Source organism: Recurvomyces mirabilis, assembly GCF_035927965.1.
Source record: "Recurvomyces mirabilis strain CCFEE 5264 chromosome Unknown scaffold_20, whole genome shotgun sequence".
In the NCBI taxonomy this organism is placed as follows: Eukaryota; Fungi; Ascomycota; class Dothideomycetes; order Mycosphaerellales; family Teratosphaeriaceae; genus Recurvomyces; species Recurvomyces mirabilis.
The window spans coordinates 461,902-484,484 of NW_027041954.1; the positions used below are offsets into that span (position 1 = coordinate 461,902).

The 22,583-nt window shown below is 52.5% G+C and overlaps 10 protein-coding genes across 10 annotated transcripts; 5 read left to right on the forward strand and 5 right to left on the reverse strand.

The window, feature by feature from the left end:
* Positions 1-359: 359 nt before the first annotated feature.
* On the forward strand, positions 360-898 carry LTS14_007428 (uncharacterized protein; the record flags this gene model as incomplete). The annotated part of the gene is made up of 2 exons (XM_064840120.1): positions 360-377; positions 473-898. 2 exons carry the CDS (start codon positions 360-362, stop codon positions 896-898), a joined length of 444 nt encoding a protein of 147 aa, XP_064692441.1.
* Positions 899-1,198: 300 nt separating this feature from the next.
* LTS14_007429 (uncharacterized protein) lies at positions 1,199-2,941 on the reverse strand (the record flags this gene model as incomplete). The annotated part of the gene is made up of 5 exons (XM_064840121.1): positions 1,199-1,531; positions 1,584-2,086; positions 2,139-2,331; positions 2,383-2,765; positions 2,827-2,941. 5 exons carry the CDS (start codon positions 2,939-2,941, stop codon positions 1,199-1,201), a joined length of 1,527 nt encoding a protein of 508 aa, XP_064692442.1.
* A 1,367-nt stretch (positions 2,942-4,308) lies between these two features.
* LTS14_007430 (uncharacterized protein) lies at positions 4,309-4,680 on the reverse strand (the record flags this gene model as incomplete). The annotated part of the gene is made up of 2 exons (XM_064840122.1): positions 4,309-4,548; positions 4,633-4,680. The coding sequence occupies 2 exons, from the start codon at positions 4,678-4,680 to the stop codon at positions 4,309-4,311; spliced, it is 288 nt and encodes a 95-aa protein (XP_064692443.1).
* Positions 4,681-5,116: 436 nt separating this feature from the next.
* LTS14_007431 (uncharacterized protein) lies at positions 5,117-6,779 on the forward strand (the record flags this gene model as incomplete). Its single annotated transcript, XM_064840123.1, has 2 exons — positions 5,117-5,156; positions 5,182-6,779. The coding sequence occupies 2 exons, from the start codon at positions 5,117-5,119 to the stop codon at positions 6,777-6,779; spliced, it is 1,638 nt and encodes a 545-aa protein (XP_064692444.1).
* Positions 6,780-7,438: 659 nt separating this feature from the next.
* LTS14_007432 (uncharacterized protein) lies at positions 7,439-9,142 on the reverse strand (the record flags this gene model as incomplete). The annotated part of the gene is made up of 2 exons (XM_064840124.1): positions 7,439-8,267; positions 8,418-9,142. 2 exons carry the CDS (start codon positions 9,140-9,142, stop codon positions 7,439-7,441), a joined length of 1,554 nt encoding a protein of 517 aa, XP_064692445.1.
* A 1,113-nt stretch (positions 9,143-10,255) lies between these two features.
* LTS14_007433 (uncharacterized protein) lies at positions 10,256-11,973 on the reverse strand (the record flags this gene model as incomplete). Its single annotated transcript, XM_064840125.1, has 7 exons — positions 10,256-10,727; positions 10,783-10,920; positions 10,979-11,178; positions 11,228-11,265; positions 11,325-11,395; positions 11,454-11,485; positions 11,578-11,973. The coding sequence occupies 7 exons, from the start codon at positions 11,971-11,973 to the stop codon at positions 10,256-10,258; spliced, it is 1,347 nt and encodes a 448-aa protein (XP_064692446.1).
* Positions 11,974-13,176: 1,203 nt separating this feature from the next.
* Positions 13,177-15,012, forward strand: LTS14_007434 (uncharacterized protein; the record flags this gene model as incomplete). The annotated part of the gene is made up of 3 exons (XM_064840126.1): positions 13,177-13,372; positions 13,526-14,745; positions 14,818-15,012. 3 exons carry the CDS (start codon positions 13,177-13,179, stop codon positions 15,010-15,012), a joined length of 1,611 nt encoding a protein of 536 aa, XP_064692447.1.
* A 551-nt stretch (positions 15,013-15,563) lies between these two features.
* Positions 15,564-17,865, forward strand: LTS14_007435 (uncharacterized protein; the record flags this gene model as incomplete). Its single annotated transcript, XM_064840127.1, has 2 exons — positions 15,564-15,569; positions 15,634-17,865. The coding sequence occupies 2 exons, from the start codon at positions 15,564-15,566 to the stop codon at positions 17,863-17,865; spliced, it is 2,238 nt and encodes a 745-aa protein (XP_064692448.1).
* Positions 17,866-18,720: 855 nt separating this feature from the next.
* Positions 18,721-19,818, forward strand: LTS14_007436 (uncharacterized protein; the record flags this gene model as incomplete). The annotated part of the gene is made up of 1 exon (XM_064840128.1): positions 18,721-19,818. One exon carries the CDS (start codon positions 18,721-18,723, stop codon positions 19,816-19,818), a length of 1,098 nt encoding a protein of 365 aa, XP_064692449.1.
* Positions 19,819-20,118: 300 nt separating this feature from the next.
* LTS14_007437 (uncharacterized protein) lies at positions 20,119-22,121 on the reverse strand (the record flags this gene model as incomplete). The annotated part of the gene is made up of 3 exons (XM_064840129.1): positions 20,119-20,517; positions 20,572-21,585; positions 21,636-22,121. The coding sequence occupies 3 exons, from the start codon at positions 22,119-22,121 to the stop codon at positions 20,119-20,121; spliced, it is 1,899 nt and encodes a 632-aa protein (XP_064692450.1).
* Positions 22,122-22,583: the final 462 nt, after the last annotated feature.

Here is a 22,583-nt window from a genome sequence, read left to right on the forward strand (position 1 = left end):
CGCCATGAGGCGCGGGCCGCGCGGGTTGCCTCTCAGCCAATCACTGCAAGAGATACAGGACGCCACGAAGATCTATCTTGCCCAGGCAATTAAGGAATCAGCTTCGCACACTGCAGCGATACGCCGCTGATCTGTAGGCTTAGCACGTAACTCAAAGCGCTGCTTCGGCCTTTCGAACGAGAATTCGTTCCTTGTTTATCGTGTCAGATGATCTCGGCGCATAGCATCTGCCTTGCAGTGAGTGAACGAGTATACTAATGAACCTCGTAAATAGATCATGGGTCAGAGGCGGCCTTCTGTAGAATGATACATCAAGTGAACGAGTCCAATAGCCCCTAGCGCTTATACAGGATTCAACGATGGCGCAGCTCTCACAAGTACTGTCTGGATAAGTACGCTTCGAACGCATCTCAAACTTGAAGACCATAGATATCATAATTCGCGTTGCATCTATTACATTCGGTGTTTGCAGGACGAGATACTCAACACTGGAGATCCCGAAAACGAGCCACATATTCCATCCATTCGTCAAAACATGTCGAAAGCCAACGAATCTTTTTTCCAAAGCAAGCTGACCCCGAGTAACCTTGCGAAGGTTGCAACGACCAAGAAATTCACCCCAGGGCGTCGAGTCGCCCCTGTGGACAAGCGCGAGGATGCAGACGCTCAACTGCGTATAGCTGCTGGTGAGAAAGTCGGCGACAAGCAGAACTTCGTCCTTCAAGTCAACTCGCAGGCAACGAACACCGCCCTGAAAAAGTTCGTGGCCCAAAATGGTCGTGGTACGCACGGCAAACTCGCCACTGCCTCCTTCGACACGAAGGCCCCGGATCCAGAGGCAGAAGCGGAGAGGATGGTGGAAGAAATGAAGGAGGAAGCGAAGAGCAAGCTTGGGTAGTCACGAATTGCCTCCATCGCGGAGCTAGTCGAACAGTGATCAACCACGACTTGTGGCAATTGAAGCAGTAGGATGAATCCGCGAGTGCTCTTGTTCATTCTTGTTCGTCCCGGTGGCGGTACGCCGGTATCATTCGGGGGGTCGGGTGGGATATAACAGGCAGCGGATGGCGAATGGCGACAATGTGCAGCATACTGTGGAAGGCTGCTGTGCGGAGTCATATGTTCAATTCAATAGTCGATGCTCAAAGTTGGGACTATTATGCAAATATCAACGTCCAGCTACCAAGTCCCTTTCAGATCAGTCACTCTTTACCGCAGGCACAGTAACATCTTCCGCACCATCGTCGTCAAAGCTCTTCGTCAAACCCTCACGCCTGGCTCGCTCGACATCAAAGGCGCTCTTGCTATGGAAGATCGTCTCCATCTCTTCAATACTCCGGCCCTTTGTCTCTTTCAGGAACAGGTACACCATCGTCGCCATGATAATATCGAGAATGGCGTAGAATGTGAAAGTGTAGCTGCCCCATGCTTTGATCATGTATGGGGTGGTCAGTGAGAAGGTGAAGTTGAACAGCCATTGCGTCGCTACGCCGACGGATGTGCCGACCTCACGAATGCGGGTCGGGAAGATCTATAGCAGTTAGCAAGAACTCCACATTGATCGTGGTGAGCTTTTAACGCACCTCTGCGGCATATGGCCATGGTAGTGGGCCCCAACTGAATTGATAGATACTGTTCGTGATGAACACCATCGCTACCGTAGCAATACCGGCAGAATTCGCTTTGTTATCCTTCGGTGCTGGTGTTGTCTTGTTGACGACGTTGACGATGACGAAGCAGCATGCCATTAGTATGGCGGAGATGTACAACGTTGGTCGACGACCCCACTTTTCGGAGAAGAAGATTATATAGGTCGTGACCATCACGAATTTCTCAGCGCCAAAGAGTCCAGTGATAAGTAGGTCCTGGCTACCACCACCCACGAGGACTTTGAAGAATTGTGGCCCGAAGTAAGCCAGTGCTGTCATACCGGTGCATTGTTGTCCGAGGAAGATGCCGAAAGCCAAGAGCAGACGATAGCGATTGGCTGGTTCCAACAACTCACGAGTCTTCAGGCCTTCTGTTGCTCGAAGCTCTTCAGCGAGTCCGACTCGGATTTCATTGAACTCTGCTTTAACTTCTGGGCCTGTGGGAAATGTCAGCATATTACGATGGTACGGAGTTATTGGGATACTGACCGTCGTCGGCACGGATCCAGGTCAGACTCGCCCAGGCCTCGTCATATCGTTCTTTCTTTGCTAGCCAGCGTACACTCTCTTTGCAACCAATTAGGCCAAGTCCGAGGACTGCAGCCGGGACGAGCTGGAGGCCAACAGGGATCTGCCATTGCTTGGAAGACACCGGAAGACCAATGGAAACACCATAGTCAATCTAAAGATTTCGTAAGCAATTGTTGCCTTGGGATCGAGCCACGATGCTTACCCAGTACGAGATCATCACCCCCAGGGCGAATAGTGACTGCATACAAGACCCAAGCAAACCACGAATCTGTTTGGGCGCCATCTCTGCGTTGTAAGCTGGTGCGACAGCCGTGGCGGATCCCAGACCCAGTCCAGCAATGACTCGTCCAACGTAGAAGCATGGCAGCGAGTGCGACGGGATCACCTGTAAAATCACACCAATACAGAACAGTATCATGGCACCTTGTATGGTGCGTTTGCGACCAAAGCGTTCCGACAACGGGAAGACGCCCAGTGCTGCGATGAAGGCTCCGGCATTCTGCAGACTGACCATCACGGCGCTGACGGTTGTGTTGTCCGTGTAGTGGAAGTCTCGCTTGTAGCTCTTGAGCGTGAGCACGCCGCCTACATCGTGGAGAGTATGGTGAGCTTGATACACATTAGGTAGGCCGATCGTGCTACGTACCGACGATGCCAGTATCATAACCAAACAGAAATCCAGCCAGACAGATGAAGGTCCCGAAGAAGTATGCTCGAGCGACACCCTTGCGGGTGCCAGGTACAGTCGGTAACAAGCCCATTGTGAGCTTACCAGTGCGCTGGTCGAGTCGTGGTACCTGTGAAGCTGTCGACGACGAGGACAAAGCCACGAAGGTGTACAGCACAGGAGACACAAAAGTTTATGTAGAGAGAACAAAGACGAGGTGTGGTTCCACGAGGTGGTACGCGGTCGGCAGCCCCTCAGCAGTGATGTGCAACAACCTCGTGGATCCGGAAGGATGTACTGCAGTTACTGTCGCCGCACGCGATAGCACGCCATCGACCTTGGCCTTTTTGGGATCGTCGCAGTACAGATGAGACGAACAAGCTGCTCCACCATGCGGTATGTGGGCGAATAGCTACGGTGCCGTTACTCTTTGCGATGTATTATCATGCTCGAGGTTAATCAACGGTTGCGGCGCGACGGCGGAATGTGGCTTGAGGAGCTGAAGCTGTGTGTGACTTCCCAAAGTTTGATCTCAGCTCTTAGCCGAATAGCCGTGCTATCTAGCTTTACAAGCACGTGTATGCTACCATATCCACGACTGTGATGGCTTCAGAGACGATATCCACATGGATCAGTACGGTAGTCAGTGCACAGCGCGCCCGCAACAGCGCGAACAATGTGGCATCAAGTACTATTTACACATCGCCGACCTTTTTCGTGATGTGGCACCTTTCCCACATCAGCAAAACCTGATAGTCGCGTGATACGCCTTGCCTTATTTATGACTTGTCTACAACTCCTCAAGGACGATGTTGTGCCGATGAGGCAAAGCGATTGAAGCTCATTCCCAGTGTCCGACTTAATACTTGGCAAAGCAATCGTGCTCGGGATGTGCAGAGCATGTAGATTATTATGCCCTTCAACCCTGTGTAACGTACAACTCGATCGTGTTGGATAGCCGCGGCGCCCTACAGACGCGTCACATCCCGAGACCACATCAGAGCAGTTGGGGCCGATTGGTGGGACGAAAGGAGATGGTGTCTTGAAGATCAGGCATTATATCGTGAAGCTAGAGCCCTCGTGCTCGACCATAGCGCACGACTCGGCGCTGGAGAAAAAGTCTGGTTCGCGTGGGCAACAGACCATGGAGTAGCCACCATCCGGCCGAGCCGGGACTGTGCACAGTCCGACTCAGTCTTGTAGGTGATATGGCCACCAGCGCGGCGTTCCACGGCAAGGCCTGATTGATATTTATCCAGCCTACATCGGGATCTGTAGCATTGCTGCGTTCTGTCTCGGACGCCAGATAGAGTGATAGAAGCTAGCCCAGCGATAGCGACCGCCTTGCGATGAGACTTGGGGGATTTAGTCGACGATGCCGGCCCAGAGGACAACGGGATAGCAACCCCGTCATGCCATCATCTTTGCTCCGGAAGGATCTCAAGATTGGTATGTTCAGTTTCACGGTTCCAGATCACTTAGCATATCATCCCATGTCTGCCCGTCCAATCTCGAGAGTTCCTTGACCTCGGTCACAGCATTCTCCTCGATGTCCGCATCGTACAGATGTGCAAATACACCATGACTCTTGCTAGCCTCCCACTTCAGCTCGCCAGGGCCAGACTCGAGCTTTGCACGATCTAGCTTCGCCAGCCATAATGTGCTTTCGGAGGCAAAGAATCGTGATGCTGTTGCTGGAGTCTGGTCGGAGGTGGATAAGTGAATGAAGCCGTCTGAAGCGTCCAGTGAGGTGAGCTTGCGTGAGATGGGCAGCGATGGGCGTACAGTCAGTATCTTGTACAGGTAGTGAGCTGCAGAGTGTTTGCCAGCCATGTTCACGATTGTGGTTGCAGTCGATAGTTGAAATGGTTCCAGACCGCTTTGTGGATCGTGAATTGGAAGCATCCCGTGCCAAGGCTGATTATTGATGGATGGCTCTTTATAAGCTGCTCTTCGACATCAACGACCATCAGTATCATGTCCTCCGTCTAGTGGCTTCCCTGGCAATGCATGCTGTAACATGATGGCACTCTGTACCATGATCCAGTCAAAAGCCGTCGTTGATCCAAAGATCTCTTTACGATGAGGCTACTCAATTGCTCTAGCTCGGAGATCACTTACTTCATAGCGGACGAGGATATACCGCCGTACGCAATCTTATCTCACACATGGGGTGAAGGCGAAGTAAGCCTTCAGGACTGGCAGAACTTGTCGGCCTCCGATCTCAGTCTCAAACAAGGATACTCGAAGATACGGCGCTGTTGTGAACATGCTCAACGCGACGGTCTTGAATGGACCTGGGTTGATACGTAGGTGCTTTGCTGTCCAGCATAGTCACGACTGGCAAGTTCTTCAAACTGACCAAGACCGACTTCAGATGTTGTATTGACAAGACGAGCAGCGCTGAGCTATCAGAAGCTATCAACTCCATGTTCCGCTGGTATCAGAATGCAGTAGTATGCTATGCCTTTCTATCTGATGTACCGAATTGCGTGGATATATCAGCCGTGGACTCGCCATTCGCCAAGAGCCGGTGGTTCACCAGAGGCTGGACACTGCAAGAGCTTATTGCACCAAGCAATCTGATATTCTTCTCCAAGGATTGGGAACAGCTTGGGACCAAGGCCATGATTCATGCTGTGCTATCGACCATCTCCGGAATCGAAAAGGATTTCCTGAGCAGCGAGAATCTCGAGCTGGCTAGTGCTGCTAAGAAGATGTCTTGGGCAGCGTCAAGGAAGACATCGCGCACCGAAGACATGGCATACTGTCTTCTCGGGATATTCGATCTCAACATGCCACTTATCTACGGGGAGGGTAAGAAGGCATTCAGGAGACTTCAGGAGGAGCTGCTTAAAAGTCGGCCTGGTGATCACACCATATTTGCTTGGGGTACGATTGTGTCATCACCATCGATCAAGATTACTAACCTCGGTCTCTATCTGGACGAGGAACCAGTTCCATTAGCCCAGAGCACTACCTACCAACCTCTCTTGAGTCTCTTAGCAGAATCTCCACAGGACTTTGCTTCTTCTGGCGGCTTCTCTCCGCTTCCCCTTAGCAGCGTCTTCTATCGAGGCGGAACACAGCTTGCTTCGTTTCCAGTGGTGGTTGATGGAGGTGTTCGTCTTGATTTGCCCGTCGTTGATGCCTTCGACTCCATATACCACTGGAAGTCGCCCGAGATCGAGCAGATCCGGACCGCTAGGGTTGTAGCACTGCTTTGCTACCACGAAACGAACCGTAATAGTTTCCTAAAGATCCCAGTCCAGCGCTGGGGCACTGAGTACTTTGGCCGAACCAGGGAAATGATGATTGAGTCTGACCCTACCAAATACAATGTTTTCAGGAATCGACAGACGATTACTGTAGCCACAGAGCGACGACCTCTCCTTCATACTGGTGACGCCATCAGCAGGAGACATCTCTTCCCGAGATCCAGCCTATGCGAAGGCTCGGTCTCGGAATTCGCCGACACATCAAACGACGATGCTATCATAGAGGCACGCAAATTTCGGGCATACCCTTGGTTCGGGTACTTTTACGGAGTCCAAGATCTAGGCGGAAAGCATGGTTTCGCGATTAGATTCAGTCGCACTGCTAAGGTGAGCGAGTTTGGAGATGCACTTCTTGTGGAGTTGATTCCGGCGAGCATTGGAGGAGACGACGATGATCCTTATTTCGACAATCTTGAAATGAGGTGGTGGGATCCGATGGAGATGCAAGATGCAAAATCGGTTCACTCGCATATCATGCGTATACCTTTTGACAAGTGGGAGCTTAACGCAAAACCATTTCCTGCGATTTCTATCAAGGCTGAAAGGATGCCACTTGATGTGAGTCAGTCTTATGTCGATGTCCTCGATATAGTGGTTTGGCCAGTGAGGGATTCCAACGACCGCTTCAGAACACTGTCGATTATAGATCGCTGAGGTGAGCTCGAAGAGGACGAACGTAATAAGGCAGCAAGGAAGACCTTTCTCTCGGTCACTGGCAAGGACCTGATCGTGGTATCATCGAGATTTCGTAACAGTGGTGAGGCCAGCCCTACCTACACACCATCATAACGCTCCAAGCCCCACTGCATATGCACAATGGGCGAGCAGATTGAAGGCGGTGAACGATCCAGACCTACGATTGCTGGCAACGCGAAACGTTCTCTGCGGTAACGTCGTAGTGATGTGCTAGAGCAGCAAGTCGGGTCTCACGCTTATGCTGATCTCCATACTACTGACCGTGGGAGGCTAGTAGCACATCCCGAACGAGTTTATCATGAAGCAAGGCAGGAGAGGTGTCTTTACGAAATAGAGGGATCAAGATGCTCGACGTTCTCTGAGCTCACACTGTCCCACGGTAAACTATTCAATCACCACATTAAGGCAACAACGCAGTAGGCCGTGACAAACAGCAAGACCAATGCAATAGTCGCCGAAGTCTCATCTTCGTACGAAATCGACCCTGTTGAGTGCTCCGCACGCCATGCTACTTAGCGATGAGTTGCTTTAATCGCCAGGACGGCCAGCAGTACAAGGGAGACCACAACTATAACGATGTCAGGATTTCGTCAACGCCGCCATGAGACAACTCCGAGTCACTCACGACAGTATCCGGCAATCCCGCCATGCGTGGCTGACCTTGTTCCGTCGAGCTGCTTGTCAGGACTTTTCCAAATTGCCTGCAGTGGCGAGACATCCGCTTTGGGATTGTGGTCTTTCCACACGCTCCTCGTCAAGGTCGCTAAGGAGCCTAGCTCGACAAGCATGAACCATGGCATCGATACTGTTTGTTCCGCCGTCTCGATCTCAGTAAGATCTAGGCGGCCTTGCCAAAAGTCGAAAGTGTCCTCGTCCCGTGCATTGACGAAAAGATACGCTCTTGCTAAGATGGCGGCTCTTGCGTTTGGGAATCTTCGCACGACGAAGGCGAGTTCGGTACTTGGCAAGAGCGTAATCAGATCACCTGCTTGGAGACGACATGCGGCTAGTCCATGTAGTGGAGTGTCTCGGATTGTGAAATAGGCCATATCCGGTTGGGCTACCGCTTCTGAAAGCTCGACCTGGGCCACGTGGTCGAACATTGTCCAAACAGCGGCGGAGGTATCAAGCATGAAGCGAGGTGAAGGCTCAAGACGCTCGACCCTAGCTCTCAGTGCCTCCGATGCGTGGGACTCAGGAGAATACTCGATAGTGCCAAGAGCCAGAGCGGGGATGGCAAGTTGGAGATTACCGTACAGACTCCTTTCTCTCAATATGTCGTCCTGGGTGACTCGGAATAGCTGCGTCAAGAGCCTAGTGAAGCTCAGACTCCTGGCCGATTCTATCTGCTCGTTGTCATGCACGAACCGGAGGACTGACACCAGTCTTTGTACTGCTGTGGCTCCATAATCGATTCTCAAGTGCCTCCTGTGCTCGCCGACAAGACTGTAGAGAGCATATACATGATCACAGGGCAGCTGGCATCGATTCCCTGCATAACGCTCCACGAGATGATGGAGATACCTTGGTCGATCCTGGTTACTACCTTCCAGTCTCTGCAGTGCTAGCCGCGCCGCCGCACTTCTGGTCACATACCTGCATATATCGCGCCTCGCCGGATCAAGCGTTGTATAAGCCTCACTGTTCTGTTCCTGGTCCAGCTCCTTGCAGAAGAGTTCAAGCTCCTGCATCGAGCATTTAGACGAGCCAGCACGAAGCACCACAGTCCGCGCGTTGACAAGTTCTTGGATGATCCACTTCCTCGTCCAATATCGCAACCTACAGAGTCTCTTGATGGACTGCCAATCCTTCCTGCTGCGACTGATATGCTTCCGGGAATAGTGGTACACAGGCTGTGTGGGCGTACCGTAAGTAACGGCATTATGCACGAAAGCGAAGGCCCTCGCCAGATCAACGTGCTCGTTAGCGCCATGGAGCCAGGCAACGACAATATTGGCTCTGCCATATATGTCGGCCATAAGTCTCACTTGATGATTCCGCTCTTGGTCTGATGACTGGTCTATGCAAATGGCATCTACCCATAGCCAGCAGGCAGAATCGCTGTCCCGGATGGCTCGCAGGGCATTGGCCAAGTTTTTGCGAATTCTGATGACCGCGTTGTTTGGTAGATGAAGGTCATACCGGGCAGCATCTCTGCCCCAGGTGTAAGATACCGCCCTGTAGGGAGGACAATTCTCAGATGCCAAGGTATGATGATGGAGCGAGCCTATTATTTTGTCACCTTGGCCGGCGTGCAGCCTCAACAGCCTGAACGTCGTCTGCGATCGAAGCACATCATATCTGTACAGGTTTGTGGACATTGTATCGTCGTATTATTGACTTGGTTGTAGGTGTCAGCACGATTTTTCGAGTAGTTCAAGTCTGTGAATCGAAGTGGTGGAGAGTGAGGCTCCACATCGTAGAAAGGCTGCCCTCTCAACAAGGCTGAGGCCGACAGTGTGCTGCGATGCATTGCGGCCTCATTGCATTGCCTTCTTTCAAGCCACCCGCGTCATGATGTAGCCTCGCGATACTCTACTGCCTCTCTGATGCGTTTGATTGCATGAATAGAGGACGCTGCCAACGACCAGCTCAATGTCATGAGCTGTGCCCTTGCAAGGACTTTCCGATATTACGACCCCTATCATGGCTGCTCGCCAAGACTGGTTCAGCGCACCTCGATCAGACGATGCAGACGACAGAGAGGGCGGAGAAGCGGTAGTATGGCGATGGACTATCAGAATCTCCACTCTGGCTGTCATCGGTCTCTTGGTCGTGATTCTCACATTCAGTATCATTGATCGAGACATCAACCACACCGCACTGGAAACGACTCAGACGGCGATCGACTCAATCCAGCAGGCCGAACTGATCGGGCAGAACGCCAGCAATATCGCCAACCAAGCCAGCAACATTGCTGATCAGGCAAGCCTCTCTCACCAACGCTCAGACATACCACGCTGACATGCCACAGGCTAAGAATCTTACCGCGAATATTACCAGCATTTCCACGGACGTAACACAATTGATGTCCGAGATGTCAGCCTTACAGTCGAATTTCGCCAGTTTGGATTCCGCCGTCAACCAGATCCAGTCCTATACTATGTCTGCCGCAGGCGCGTCTCCTTCTCAGACGAGTGCGTCTAATTATGCTTCGTATGGGGCTGGAAGTCAACTCAGTTCCCACAGACCTACGACTTTCATGATCTCGGTGGCTGCTGTAACGCTTATCTCCGAGTGCCTGCATGGGATGTCGTAGGATGCTGTTGCGCTGGACTGTTTCCTCATGGCATAGGAGGCGAGTTGCGGGGTTTGCTTATCTCTGAGTCCATGAAGTCGCGGAAAGATTGTATTTACCAAGAATGTAATTTGTCAGCAAGACCAAGAATATTCAAGATACCCGCCTTTCACTTTAGCTACCCTCTTCAGGCCACTCAATGTACGCTCTCGCCAGGATATGGCTTCCTTCCGAAAGTGACCGGCATGGGAAAGTAAGCATGAATTCTCCTATCCTTCAAATCCCTCCCCACCCTCGCCACAAAAACATCAACCTCCTGCTTGGTCCACCCTAGTCCGCGCGTGAGCAAAGCCAGACAGAACCCTTCGAGGCCATCAAGGATATTGACTTGGTTCCACCGCCCGAGTTCTTTCATGTAGGGATCACGTGGCCAATTGTTGGACGGCCACATGAACATGCGCTGTTGGATGTCGACGAAGCCGGCGTCTCGCATCCATTCTTCGTATTTTTCCGAGACATCACTGCCCATTGGACGGCCGAGGTTGCGCGCGGCGTGGCAGAGAAGCTCGCCCCAGCGTAGGAGATCGGTGCCAAGGTGGGTGTTATCCGCGGACTTGACAGGAAGGCCGTAGTCTTGGAGTTCGAGCCAGCCGCCGGGCTCGAGATTCCTGCAGATGTTAGTTATGGTGATGTGTGTAATGTAGCTTCACATGATTCACGTACTGGTACGCTTGCCTAAAAAAGTTCTGCCAGTCGGCAAAACAGCCCGCCATCAATCTCGCATGGATGTAGTCGAATGTCTGGTCGTATATCCACAGGTCTTCCGCATCGTCTATTATGAACTTGAGGTTTGGTGGAACCCTATGAATATTAGTAAATAACCATTCGTTTTCGCCGCATCATGGTGGAAAGTGCTCACAATGTCGGTTGACCGGGACTGAGATCAATACCAATGACCTCAGCCTCAGGATGTGCATCGGCGAAGTCGACCGCCCAGATTCCGGTACCTGTGCCGATGTCGATAGCTCGCTTGACGTCCTTTAGTGGTGCAAAATACAGGCGATTGCCAAAAGTGATCCGAAAGAGGTGATGTTGAAGGTCGAGCCGATCAGCTTCTCGCTGCGTCCTATTAGCTCGCCTATCGTGCTATGGATGATGAGCTTCGTACCTCGTCATTGGGAAATATGTATTTGCCGTCCTTGTATGCTAAGCAATCATACATCAGTAGTGTTGTGAGCTTTCATGGAGGCTCGATCTTCGCTTACCATGGTACGTTCGTCCATGTTCCCTTCTGTAGTTGTATATGGATTCGCTCAAAGTGGTCGTTAGGCTTTGACTACGATACCATCAGTAATCAAATTGCAACCAAGTTGCAGAAAAGCCAAAGTACGCACGTATCGCTGCCGATAGCAGAATCGTCATCGTCCTAAAGTCAAGCACATACTTAGTCGCTTCGTCACTTGCTGAACGTCTTCGCCTTCGCTTATGAAGGCGATGTGGGCGCGAGACACGACGCACCTCTGGCTCGAGCTCCTGCTCTTCAGCTAATTGAGCATGTTGTACTGGATGCTGGACGAAGTCTGTGTCGTCTGGTCGATTCTGTTGATGGTTTGCTGGTATGGGTGTAGCAGATGATGATGCAATGGATGAGGCGTCGAGGCTCTCCGGCAAGCTCACTTCTTCCTTGAGGGTAGGAGGCTGAAATCCGCCTGCAAAGCCTAGTGTAGTCTGCGGCGCTTGGTCTGTGAGTGATGATGGTAGAGGCTGTATTTCGTGACGTGGAGTGCCCTCCGTTGTTTGAACCACTTCAGGTGTGACGCTCGATGCCACACCGCTGTCAGCAACGCTTGGAGCAGGCGTTTCTACGGTCTTGGCGCCATCCTGTCCGAGCGGCTCCTTGTCCTGTGGCTCCATTGGGACAGAGACAGCTCGACAGGCCTGGAATGAGCTTAGGGAGCCAGAAGATCACCGCAAGGACAGCCTAGTCGACGTGGAGTCGTCAATCACACGTGGGCTCGTCCAGGGTGCAGCTCGAGTTATGCGAGGTCAATGTGGCCAATGGTCGCACAATCAAGAGTGGAAGCGAGCTGCGGGCGTTTGTGCTCTGGTCTTGAGGTAGCCACGGACGCCCTTCATGGTCCGATGGAAGGAAGAGGTGAGGTTGAGGCAAGAATCAGCTGCGGCGTCATGGCTTTCCTGTGATCCTCGAATGGTCATCATCAGAACCGACTGAATGGTACGCTTGACTTTGTCCTCTCGATTCACAGGTGGTCGTCTCGTTTGGAACCGGCCCGCCTTCCGCCTCTGCCAGCAAAAAGAACTTTGAGCCCCACATCGGGACTTTTTGATGGAGCATTATTCTACAGAAGGGAATATGCAATCAGCCGTACAGAATTCACGCCACTAACACGCCAAAAAGTGCATGTAGGGACAGAGTCGGCGATGGAAGTATGTGCAAGACAACTCGTGGCCGCCATTGCCATTGCCATGCCATGTCTGATACAAGCGGCAGCGCCCAGCGGCATCGAGAGTCACCCTGATTAGACGCTACGGAACTAGGACACCTCTCGCTTGCGAAGCAATGCTTCTTTGGTGAAAGATGGGCAATCCGACCTACGGCTCATGCATGTACACGGGTTATAGCGAGCCACTATGCTCCGCCAGCGCAGGCATCCGCGGTTTAGAAAAGCAAGAAGTACGGTAGCTGTCTCATCAGCTCTTATAGATCCAGCAAATCATCAAATATCTGAGCAAGTAGTGAATGCTTTTCCAATCCTGTCCGCGCGTGCAGCCTTCACGTTCACGTTCGTCCGCAAAGCACTGTGTCGCAGTGATCGTGCCGTCGCTAGCCATGCAGCACGTGGACTGCTAGCATAGTTCTACCTCACTAACTGAACTGCCACATGCAGCTTGCCGATAAGCTACACTTCTAGATCGGAGCAAGGAGAACGAAGACCTGGAATCCTTCGGCGCACACATACAGGACACACGATCGACACATACAGAAAGGTCGACATTCATTCGAGCAATCAGAGCGGATACCAGTAGGACGGTTCACGAAGCTTGTATCACCTCACGGCGAATTCCTGCACGAAGCTCGAAGTAGAGCGCGCCACGATGCTCTCCGCCACAGTCGCACTGGGTGCGGTTGTCGCATTGCTTGCGCTGTATGTCTACAAATCTGTGAGGACTTACTATGCGCTCAAGGCTTTTGGCGGACACTGGTCTTGTGGGTGGTCGCGGTTATGGATGTTGCGCACGCAGGGGAGTGGGCAGATGAACAAGATCTTCACGGAGATCAACCTCAAGTATGGTGAGTTTCGTCCTCTGTCGCACGAAATTACAGCAGAGCTGAAGCGCCTCCGACTCGCTCGAGCTGGGGGTGACACCAATGTGAGGTAGATGCCTCGTGGCCTTGCGATGGTGTTTCATGTCTGTCAGCTTGTCTAACATGACATCCCAACAGGCTCGACCGCACGCATCGCACCAAAGTTTCTAGTGACTTCCGACCCGGAGCTGTTTCGGCGTATGAGTGCTGTGCGATCACCCTTTACTCGAGGACCATGGTATGCCGCGCTCAAACTCCACCCAGAGCGCGACAACATCACCTCGTATGTGGACGAAGGCAAACATGCAGAGATCCGAAACCGCATGGCCCCTGGATATTCTGGCAAGGAGAATCTGCATCTTGAACAGGATGTTGATGAGCAATTGACTAAGTTCTTGGCCCTGGTCGAGAGTAAGTATGTGGCGAAACCTGAGCAAGAGATCTACAAGACTGTGGACCTCTCGCGCATCACATCTTACTTCACCCTCGATGTGATATCCAAGGTGGCGTTCGGCCAGACATTCGGCTTCCTGGACAAAGATGAAGATCCTTTTGGCTACCTGGAGAACTTGGCGCAGATGCTTCCAGCCATCATTGTGTTTGGCGTGTATACCGAGTTAACGAAACTGCTCAAGATGCCTGCTATGAAGGCGGCTCTACCAAAGTCGACAGATAAGCGTGGTCTTGGACGTGTCATGGGCTTTGCTAGGGACAGAGTCCAGGAACGCTTCGGACCAAAAGCTGTGCGTCGCCAGGATATGCTAGACTCCTTCATCAAGCGCGGCATGAGCCAAGAGGAGCTCGAAAGCGAGACTCTCACCCAGATCACCGCCGGCTCAGACAGTACGGCTTCCGCTCTGCGCATGACACTCCACTTCGTCTGCACCTCGCCACCAATACTGGAGCGACTTTTGGCAGAGGTCAATTCTGCTATCGAGACCGGCAAGATCAGTAGACCTATCATCACCGACGCCCAGGCCCGCCAACTCCCTTACCTCCAAGCCTGCATAAAAGAAGGTCTTCGTATCTACCCTCCCGTCACAGGCGTAATGGCCAAGCAAGTCCCTCCCACCGGCGCCATGATAGAAGTCGATGGAGTTGAGAAATTCGCTCCGCCTGGAACACAAATCGGATGGAATAGTTGGGGTATGATGCACGACCAGGAGATCTTCGGTGCGGATGCTGAGATATATCGGCCGGAGAGGTGGTTGGTGAGGGATGGTGGGGAGGAGGAGGAGGAGGAGGTGCAGAGAGTACAGAGGATGAATGAGACGGTCACGTTGTGTTTTGGGTATGGGCGGTTTGGGTGTCTGGGAAGAGGGGTGGCGACCATGGAGTTGAACAAGGCTGTGATCGAGGTGAGTTTGGAGATGTGCTGGCTCTGTTTGCTGTGGCGATGAGAAGGCTGACTTTTGTGCTACTAACTACAGACTTTGCTGCGTTTCAATCTGCAGTCGTGCAATCTTGCCAAGCCTTTTAATGAAAAGGTCGTTGGCTTTTATGTGCATACTGATATGAATTTTGTCATTACTGCGCGTAAGCAGGAGGGAGAGAAGGCTGGTTTCTCTCAGCTGAGAGGTGGTATTGTTGATGCGGGTGCGCTTGCAGGTGCACCGGAGGAGTGATATGTTAATGATCATGGGTCGTTGAACAGGCTTATGTACTACTGTAATCTGAAACGGAAGCAATCAGACTCAACGGCCCACATATTGCAGCATCTGTCTTATGGTTCGCTAAAGTGACAACTCCGCTCACATTGCGGTTCTTGTTATCGTGTTGCATGAGAGCTGCTGCAATCACTTATTATTCCATGACCCAAGCAAATACTGTAGAGTACGTACTCCAGCTGCACGGCGATTGGTCGGATGGGCCCGAAGGAAGGAAGGCAAGCTCGTGTTCCCCATGCATTAGAACTAATCCACGCAAGCTCAAAGCTCAGCCTCATGAAGGACGATGTGATCGCTGCAATAATTGCTCCTTCCGCATGTTCATTGCTTCCTTGCCTTCACCGTCTCTCGCTTACAACTCTTTGCCGACTTGTTCCTCTCGTGAGGAGTTCGAATGCTCACTACCACCCGAGCGGGAGAAGGGGGAAGTTGTCAATGGTGCGGGCAGACGCAGACGCATCGGTGATTAGTGGCGTGTCGCACAGGTGACAGTTGAGCACGCGATCGCGATGGAGGTGAGTTTGGTTGGCAACTATACCTTACCAACCCACGCGCACGACCACTAACATTCACTCACAGTTGTTCACCCTCCCACCGTCGCTCCTCGCCCTCGTGGCTTGCTTCGTCCTCGCCGAAGCGCAATACCCACCACCAGCTTCATACCAGAACATCCTCAACTCGTCGCTAAACCCCAAAATCACCGTCGCATACAAACAGCCAGACGCGGGAACATGCACCACGGCCTTCTCCACGCAAAAGCAGTACACCGGATACATTGGCCTCCCTCCATATACACTCGCTCCCATACAACAAGACTATTCCATCAACACATTCTTCTGGTTCGTCGAGTCCCGACAGGTGCCCGAAACATCTCCCCTAACCATCTGGCTGAACGGGGGCCCGGGCTCGAGTAGCATGGTCGGCTTCTTCAATGAGGTAGGGCCTTGCGAGGTGATACAAACGGGTGATGGCAGTTACGGCACCCAGTTCAGAATGTACGGATGGGATCGCACCAGTAATATGCTCTTCATCGACCAGCCTAACCAGGTGGGCTTTTCTTACGACACGGCTACCAATGCTTCTTATGACTTCTTTCACGGCGAGACTTTTGAGCCGCCGACGGGACCTAGTTCGGGACTTCCGGGGTATATGTATATGAACGGAACTTTTAGCTCGGCAAGCTCCAGTATACCGAATGGCAATAATAATACTGCGAACACGACCGAGATTGCGGCGGCGGCGACGTGGCATTTCTTGCAGACTTGGCTGGCTGCTTTTCCGCAGTATAACCCTGCTGTACGGCCGAATGTCACGAATCCAAAGGCGATGTTTACGAGTACGGAACCCGTTGGTGTTAATTTGTTCTCCGAGTCTTATGGTGGCAAATATGGACCGGTCTTTGCGAGGCACTTTGAGCAGCAAAATCAGTATCGCAGTAATGGTACACTTCCCATGAACAGCACGCTCGCTATCCAGCTGGAGACGGTGGGTATAATGAACGGTCTCGTGGACGATCTGATACAGGACGCGACATTTCCTCAATTCGCCTTCAATAACACATATGGTATCCAAGCGATGGACTTGACGGACCAGCTGAACGGCCTATCAGCATTCTCTGGCATTGGAGGTTGTCGCGACCAGATCCTCGCGTGTCGGAGTGCTATGAACTCGACGGATCCGGAAGGATATGGGGATGTGGATGCCACCAACGCGATGTGTGAAAGTGCTCAGATTAATTGCTTGAATGTGTCTGCGGCATACTTTGCTAATGGGTACGATCCTTACGATATTCGGCAGAAATTGCCGAGTCCGGATCCCCCAGCTGCGTATCAGGAGTATCTGAACAATGCGAGTGTGCTGGCTGCTATTGGTGCAAGGGTCAATTATACTGAGAGTTCGTCGTACGTCCAGAACGAGTTTGTGGAGACTGGCGATACGATCCGGGGAGGCATGATCGAGGACCTGGCTTATCTTCTCCGGCAAGGCATTCGCGTGGCGCTGGTATACGGTGATGCGGATTTTCTATGCAACTGGTACGGCGGAGAGGCAGTCAGTCTTGCCATCGCTGCCGAGCTCGCCAATTATCCTGCCTCGCCCGCCGTAAGCCTCAATGGTCCGGCCGCCGTCGCCATACCGGCCTCATACGCCTCCGCATTCCCCGCTGCAGGCTACGCCGATATCGTGGTGAACAATTCCTATGTCGGAGGGGTATCGCGACAATTCGGCAATTTGTCCTTTAGTCGGATCTACGACGCTGGCCACTTCGTCCCGTACTTCCAACCCGAAACGGCTTTCACAGTCTTCACCCGCATCATCGAAGGCAATGATATCTCGACTGGTGAAGGTATCAACCTCTCTACCTTCGGCTCTGTCGGCCCATCACGCTCTAACCACACCAACAATCCCACCGCATACTCCCCTCAACCTACCTGCTGGATCCGAAGCTGGAATAGTACATGCAGTGATTCCGACACCAAAGCCATGCTCGCCGGTAGTGGGGTGGTCTCTTACGGCATGTTCATCCCTAATTCCGGTGGCTCGGTCTCGTTGCCTACGTCGAGTGTTCCCGTTGGACAGCCGGGTCATCCTGTTAGTAGTTCTTCGGCTGGTCATCAGTCTGGTTCGCCCGCTATGAGCGATGGATCTACTACTGGGTTGACGGGGGTGTATACTGCTACTGGGACGCCGGCGCCGACGCAGAAGGGTGGGGCTGGTGCGGTAAGAGGTGGCGGTGAGGGGGTTTGGGTGAGGTTGGGACCGGTGGTGGTGGGGCTGATGGGGGTGGGGGTGGGGGCGGTGGTGATGTTGTGAGTTGTGTGAAGAACAGGGAGGTGTGATGTGTGTTTGTGTATCTGTACAGCTAAATGCTATTCTGATATGGGTTTGGCCCCCATGGTGGGATCTTCCTTGCGATTTTGTTAGCTGAGATACCCATTGTTGTATATTTAGTATCACAGTAGCTGAGAGGTGGAGCTACAAAAGCTGTTCAACACTTATCCCCTTCATCATCAAGGTCTTGTCACGAAAGAGGAGCGATTCCACACGTGAATGATCTCGTACCGGCACGAATGCCCGAGGCTTAGGTACGCAGAAGCAGTCTATGCATCACGGCTGCCTGCATCGCGCCTTCTAGAAACAATGATCGAACGAGCCCAACGGCATTCGACCTTTGGTCAAAATCTATGCCGGCGATTCTGTGCTCACCACCATTGTTGGCCGATCTTCTGCGAACCCTGACGCACCTTGGCACGCAAGAGCAGCAACGATCTGAGTGGCATGGACATCCAATACGCGCCTGTGGTGGAGTGGAACGGACATAGTGTTCGTGTGAGCTGTCCTCACTGCGGGGGCACGCATAGACATGGGGCACGCTTTCAGACGACGGGTGACTGGAACGTAGAACGAGTGACTGTCGGAGTAGGAAAGAATACCTCATCGTCTTCCCGACCGATGGTAGGTACGGTGCAGCTGCACACTTTGGCTGGCATTTTGATCGTCAAAGGCTGGCTTTTGTCGCTGTTGAGGCTTCGGGGTCTTGGATCGATGATTACGAGGCTTCACCTGTGGAACGCACTCTGCTTCCACGGTACGTAGGACGGCACGCCATCCAAGATCCTATCGAGGAAGATCTTGACGACGACGTGGAAGGCTTGACAACTGCTGCTCATGGACTCGCTATACAGGGCGAAGACGAGAGCAGGGGCAGGTCAATCTCAGCCGATGACTGAGGAGTTGTTGGAAGATATGTATCGATCGCTGGACTTCCGCCAGGACGTTTACATCTCGAGTTGCGTGCTCAGGTTCCTCCGCAGATTGCAAATTCTGTTTCGAGACTATCCACTAGACGGATTTACGAGCCATGTTGACGTGGAAGGGAATAATGGCGTTACCCTCGTGGCCTCAGAAGAAGAAGCTGTGCCAACTCTGCAATGGTTACAGGGGAGAGGAGTGGATATCAATCATGTCAACTACCATGGCAGGACTGCGCTCATGGAAGCAGCACTGTGGGGTCGCCTCGACACTGCGCGCTATCTTCTTGAGCAAGGTGTGGACCAAACGGCCTGCGACGGCAAGTCCATGACAGCGCTTGAGTTGGCCATGGACACCAGACGTAATGCCAACGAACGTGCAATTCGCTCCAGTATAGTGTACCGTGAGACTGGAAAGGCGGGCGGAGATCGTCGACAGCTTGTACGAGAACTCCAGCGCATGTCCGAGAACAGTGGCTCATCCGCCATGTCATCACGTTTGCCAGATCAAAGTCCATCTTTCTTCCACAGAGTCGAGGGAGGACATCTGCTGCTGTATCGCCCATCCATCTTACTCTTGAAGCCTATACAATCCCCGCAAAAGGCAATTGCTACTCTGGACCGAGGAGGCAGGTATCCAGTCATCAACGCAATGAGTGGCTACTCGCATCCTAGCTGGCCCAATGTCCTGGACAACCAGTTGTGGACCGGTCGAGCGAACGACTTGCGTGCTCTGTTGGACCTGGAGAGGAGCGAGCGCTATGCGTCTCATGTCGGACCGCAGCTACTGGCGTATCTTGCCTTGCATCATACACTGTGTCTATATCCGTTCGAGTCGGAAGAACAGTGGGCACGGCTGGAGGCAGCAAAGCCTAGATGCAGCTTTACTGCCCTGATCACAGTCAACAAGCCGCGCTTCTGTCGTACGTGTGCGGAGTTCTTCGAGCAATTTAAGGTGCACTTCCGTGAAATTGGAGTTGAGTTCACTTTTGTGGAAGAGGCAGTAAATGTCTAAGGAGACGGGAGGGCAAGACAAGCCGGTTGGGTCCTCCATGCGTATATGCCGTGCTGAGTAGCATTGCATTGCATGCAATGAGCAACCGTAGACAGTGACGATGGACTGATTGCTGTATGTCATTATGGGATCGTGATTGTCATGTAAAGTCAGACCATGATCATGATAGATTCGAGACTACACCACGTTCAGCTTCTTTCTCGCTCTACGCAAACATCCTGCCTCAATGTGTGCTACACCTGACAACACCTGGCAAGAATATCTTCACACAAAAACGTCTCCTCATTGTTCCCTACACTGCTAGACCTCAGCCTCACCTGTGCATGTCTTGCCGGAGTCCCCGTGCAATCCCAGAATGTGATCATCATCTGAGCATCCGCGACCGTTGCTGCAAACCACTTCCACTAGCTTTAAGCTCGGTCGCATGGCCCTTAGCCCATGGTGTAGAATGTCGCTAACAAGTAGTGCGAAGAAAACACTCCAAGGCATGACGCAAAGAGCACTCGCCAGAAGACCATACCCATTAAGGAGCCCAATGACCAGACCGCACAGGATGCCCGTCAGGAGGAACCATATCTGAAAACGATCGTTCCGGTTGAGGTAGCCATAAGTCCTCATGAGTGCAGCTGCACTGATTGCACAACAGAAGAAAAGCAGAGGCGACGGATCGAGAATGGCTTTTTCGACGAAGCTCGATGTCTGGATAGAAGTTAGCCTCGTAATGCCGCCAGATCTTCGGAGAGCAAGACATACAAGTGCAACTAATCGATGTCGTGTATCGTCTTGACCACGAATCGATGACGAATCTCCGAGAACAGCAATGGAATGGCCATCGAGTATGTTCCGGAAAGTGTAGTCGTGGACACTCAACAGAAGAGGCGGCATCAGTAGAACCATGGCTGCCTTCACGATTGTTCTCACATATGGTCTCCAGCGAATTGTAAATCCGCGGCTATTGCAGGGTATGCTATCCATCCTAATTGTTGGTGGCGGACGGTCAATAGCGCCATCAATGGAAATGTCCAATCTCTTGTAGAGTGATTTCTCACCGTCGTGATTATCCTTGGTGTGCGGCGCATACTCAAACTCCATCGCTTGCTTGGAAAGACAAGATGGCAGGTCGATGGCCAAGACTGAGTGACCGGCGCCTGGTCCAGATAGCTTCTTGAGATCGTAGTCGATACGACAGTCACTGGTGTAGGGCCTCCCGAAGTCGAGGCGTGATAGTAAATCCAGACGCTCGCTTTCGCCGTTCGTAGCAACTCTGATGGGGCCTGCAACCATTGCATCTGGCCGAGCATTAAAACTGAGCTCGAGCTGCGCTGTCCTGGGGCGACTGATGGTGAGAATTGGTTTGATCATACCCTGCTGATTGACACACAGTCCGGTGTGCGTACGACTTCGATCACTGATGGCCGAGCGTGGAGCCTGGCGTCCGGGTATGCCAACTTCATTCGGAGGTTCGGTGGTGCCGGTGTAGATGATCCCATGGTGAGATCTCACAACCTGCGTTCTGCTAACGCCTTGGCCGCCATAGGTCGTGAGTGGCAGAGCCGAGCAGTATTCCTCGCCTTCTCGAACGACAACAAAGCGACGAACCTTGGAGTAAATCTGTTTGCCATAAACCTCTCCTCGAGCATGTGAAGAGGAATCTGAGGTCCATCCAGCTTCCTTATCGAAGGTGCGGTCGTTTGACAACCGCGCAAGACCAGGCGAGTACACATTTGGTGCCGTCTCGGTGGGATCAGCCCACAAGACCAGAAAGACCTGCGGGTTTTCAGCAATGTACAGTCATCGAATTCTCTAGCGAGACTTACGCTGCCAACGTTGAAAAAAGACCTGCTTGATGTCTTCAGCTGGAAGTTGCCGTATAGATTTTCTTCTGTTGGCGCTTGCGACCTGCAGAGCCGTCTGAGCCGGTCAACAAAACGACATGCCTGCAGTCGTCTTGTCGCGTCTTGCAGGCCTAGAGCAAAGGTATGAGCAGGTCTGTCATGTTTGCGATATGTCGCGAGGAGTATCTTGATGCTCTCCAACTGCGACCTGATCTCCGGTAGAACGCGCTTGGTCTCTGCCATCTTGTTCGGCGAAGAGTCGATAGACTCGCTTCCTGGTCCCTCGTTCATTGTCGACGAAAGCGTCTTCAGCGCTGCTGACAGTCTGTCCACCTCCCTCGCAAGCCCCGCGACCTCATTGCTCGCACCGGAGTATGCATGATAAGGGCCATTGTGTAACATGACAGAGATATCTGTCGCAAGTCGTAACGCGGCCACCACGAGTCCCACCACGCTTGAGGGATCCATTATGCGATGCCGTAGTATCTCTCGACAAGGTCCACACTGTAGAGCAGAACATCAAAGTGTAGATGATGGTATGATCCGACTTGACAAGGCTAAATTCACAAGCTCGGCTGCAGCATGTGATAGCATCGGCGGTCCGGACAAGGCTGCGCGCAGGTTGCGAGTAGTGGGTGTGGCTATCGCAATTGTGAGGCGTGTTTGAAGCTTGGAGCTTCGACGTGCATTGAGGCCGCACCTGAAGTCGTCCGCTTCGTCGCCCTGAGCCAACACATTCTTGAGCACTTCCAAGTTGCCTTCTTTTCTTTAGCCAATAGCACTCAACGTGGCAGCTAGGTCGTACGTTATCTTCCAGCTGGATGCTGGTTCTGTCTGCCAGACCGCCTTGGTTAATGTCAGCCCTTCATGCAAAGCCCTGTTCATCTCGGATGTGCTGCAAAGTCAATGAACTCGCACCAGTGAGGCATG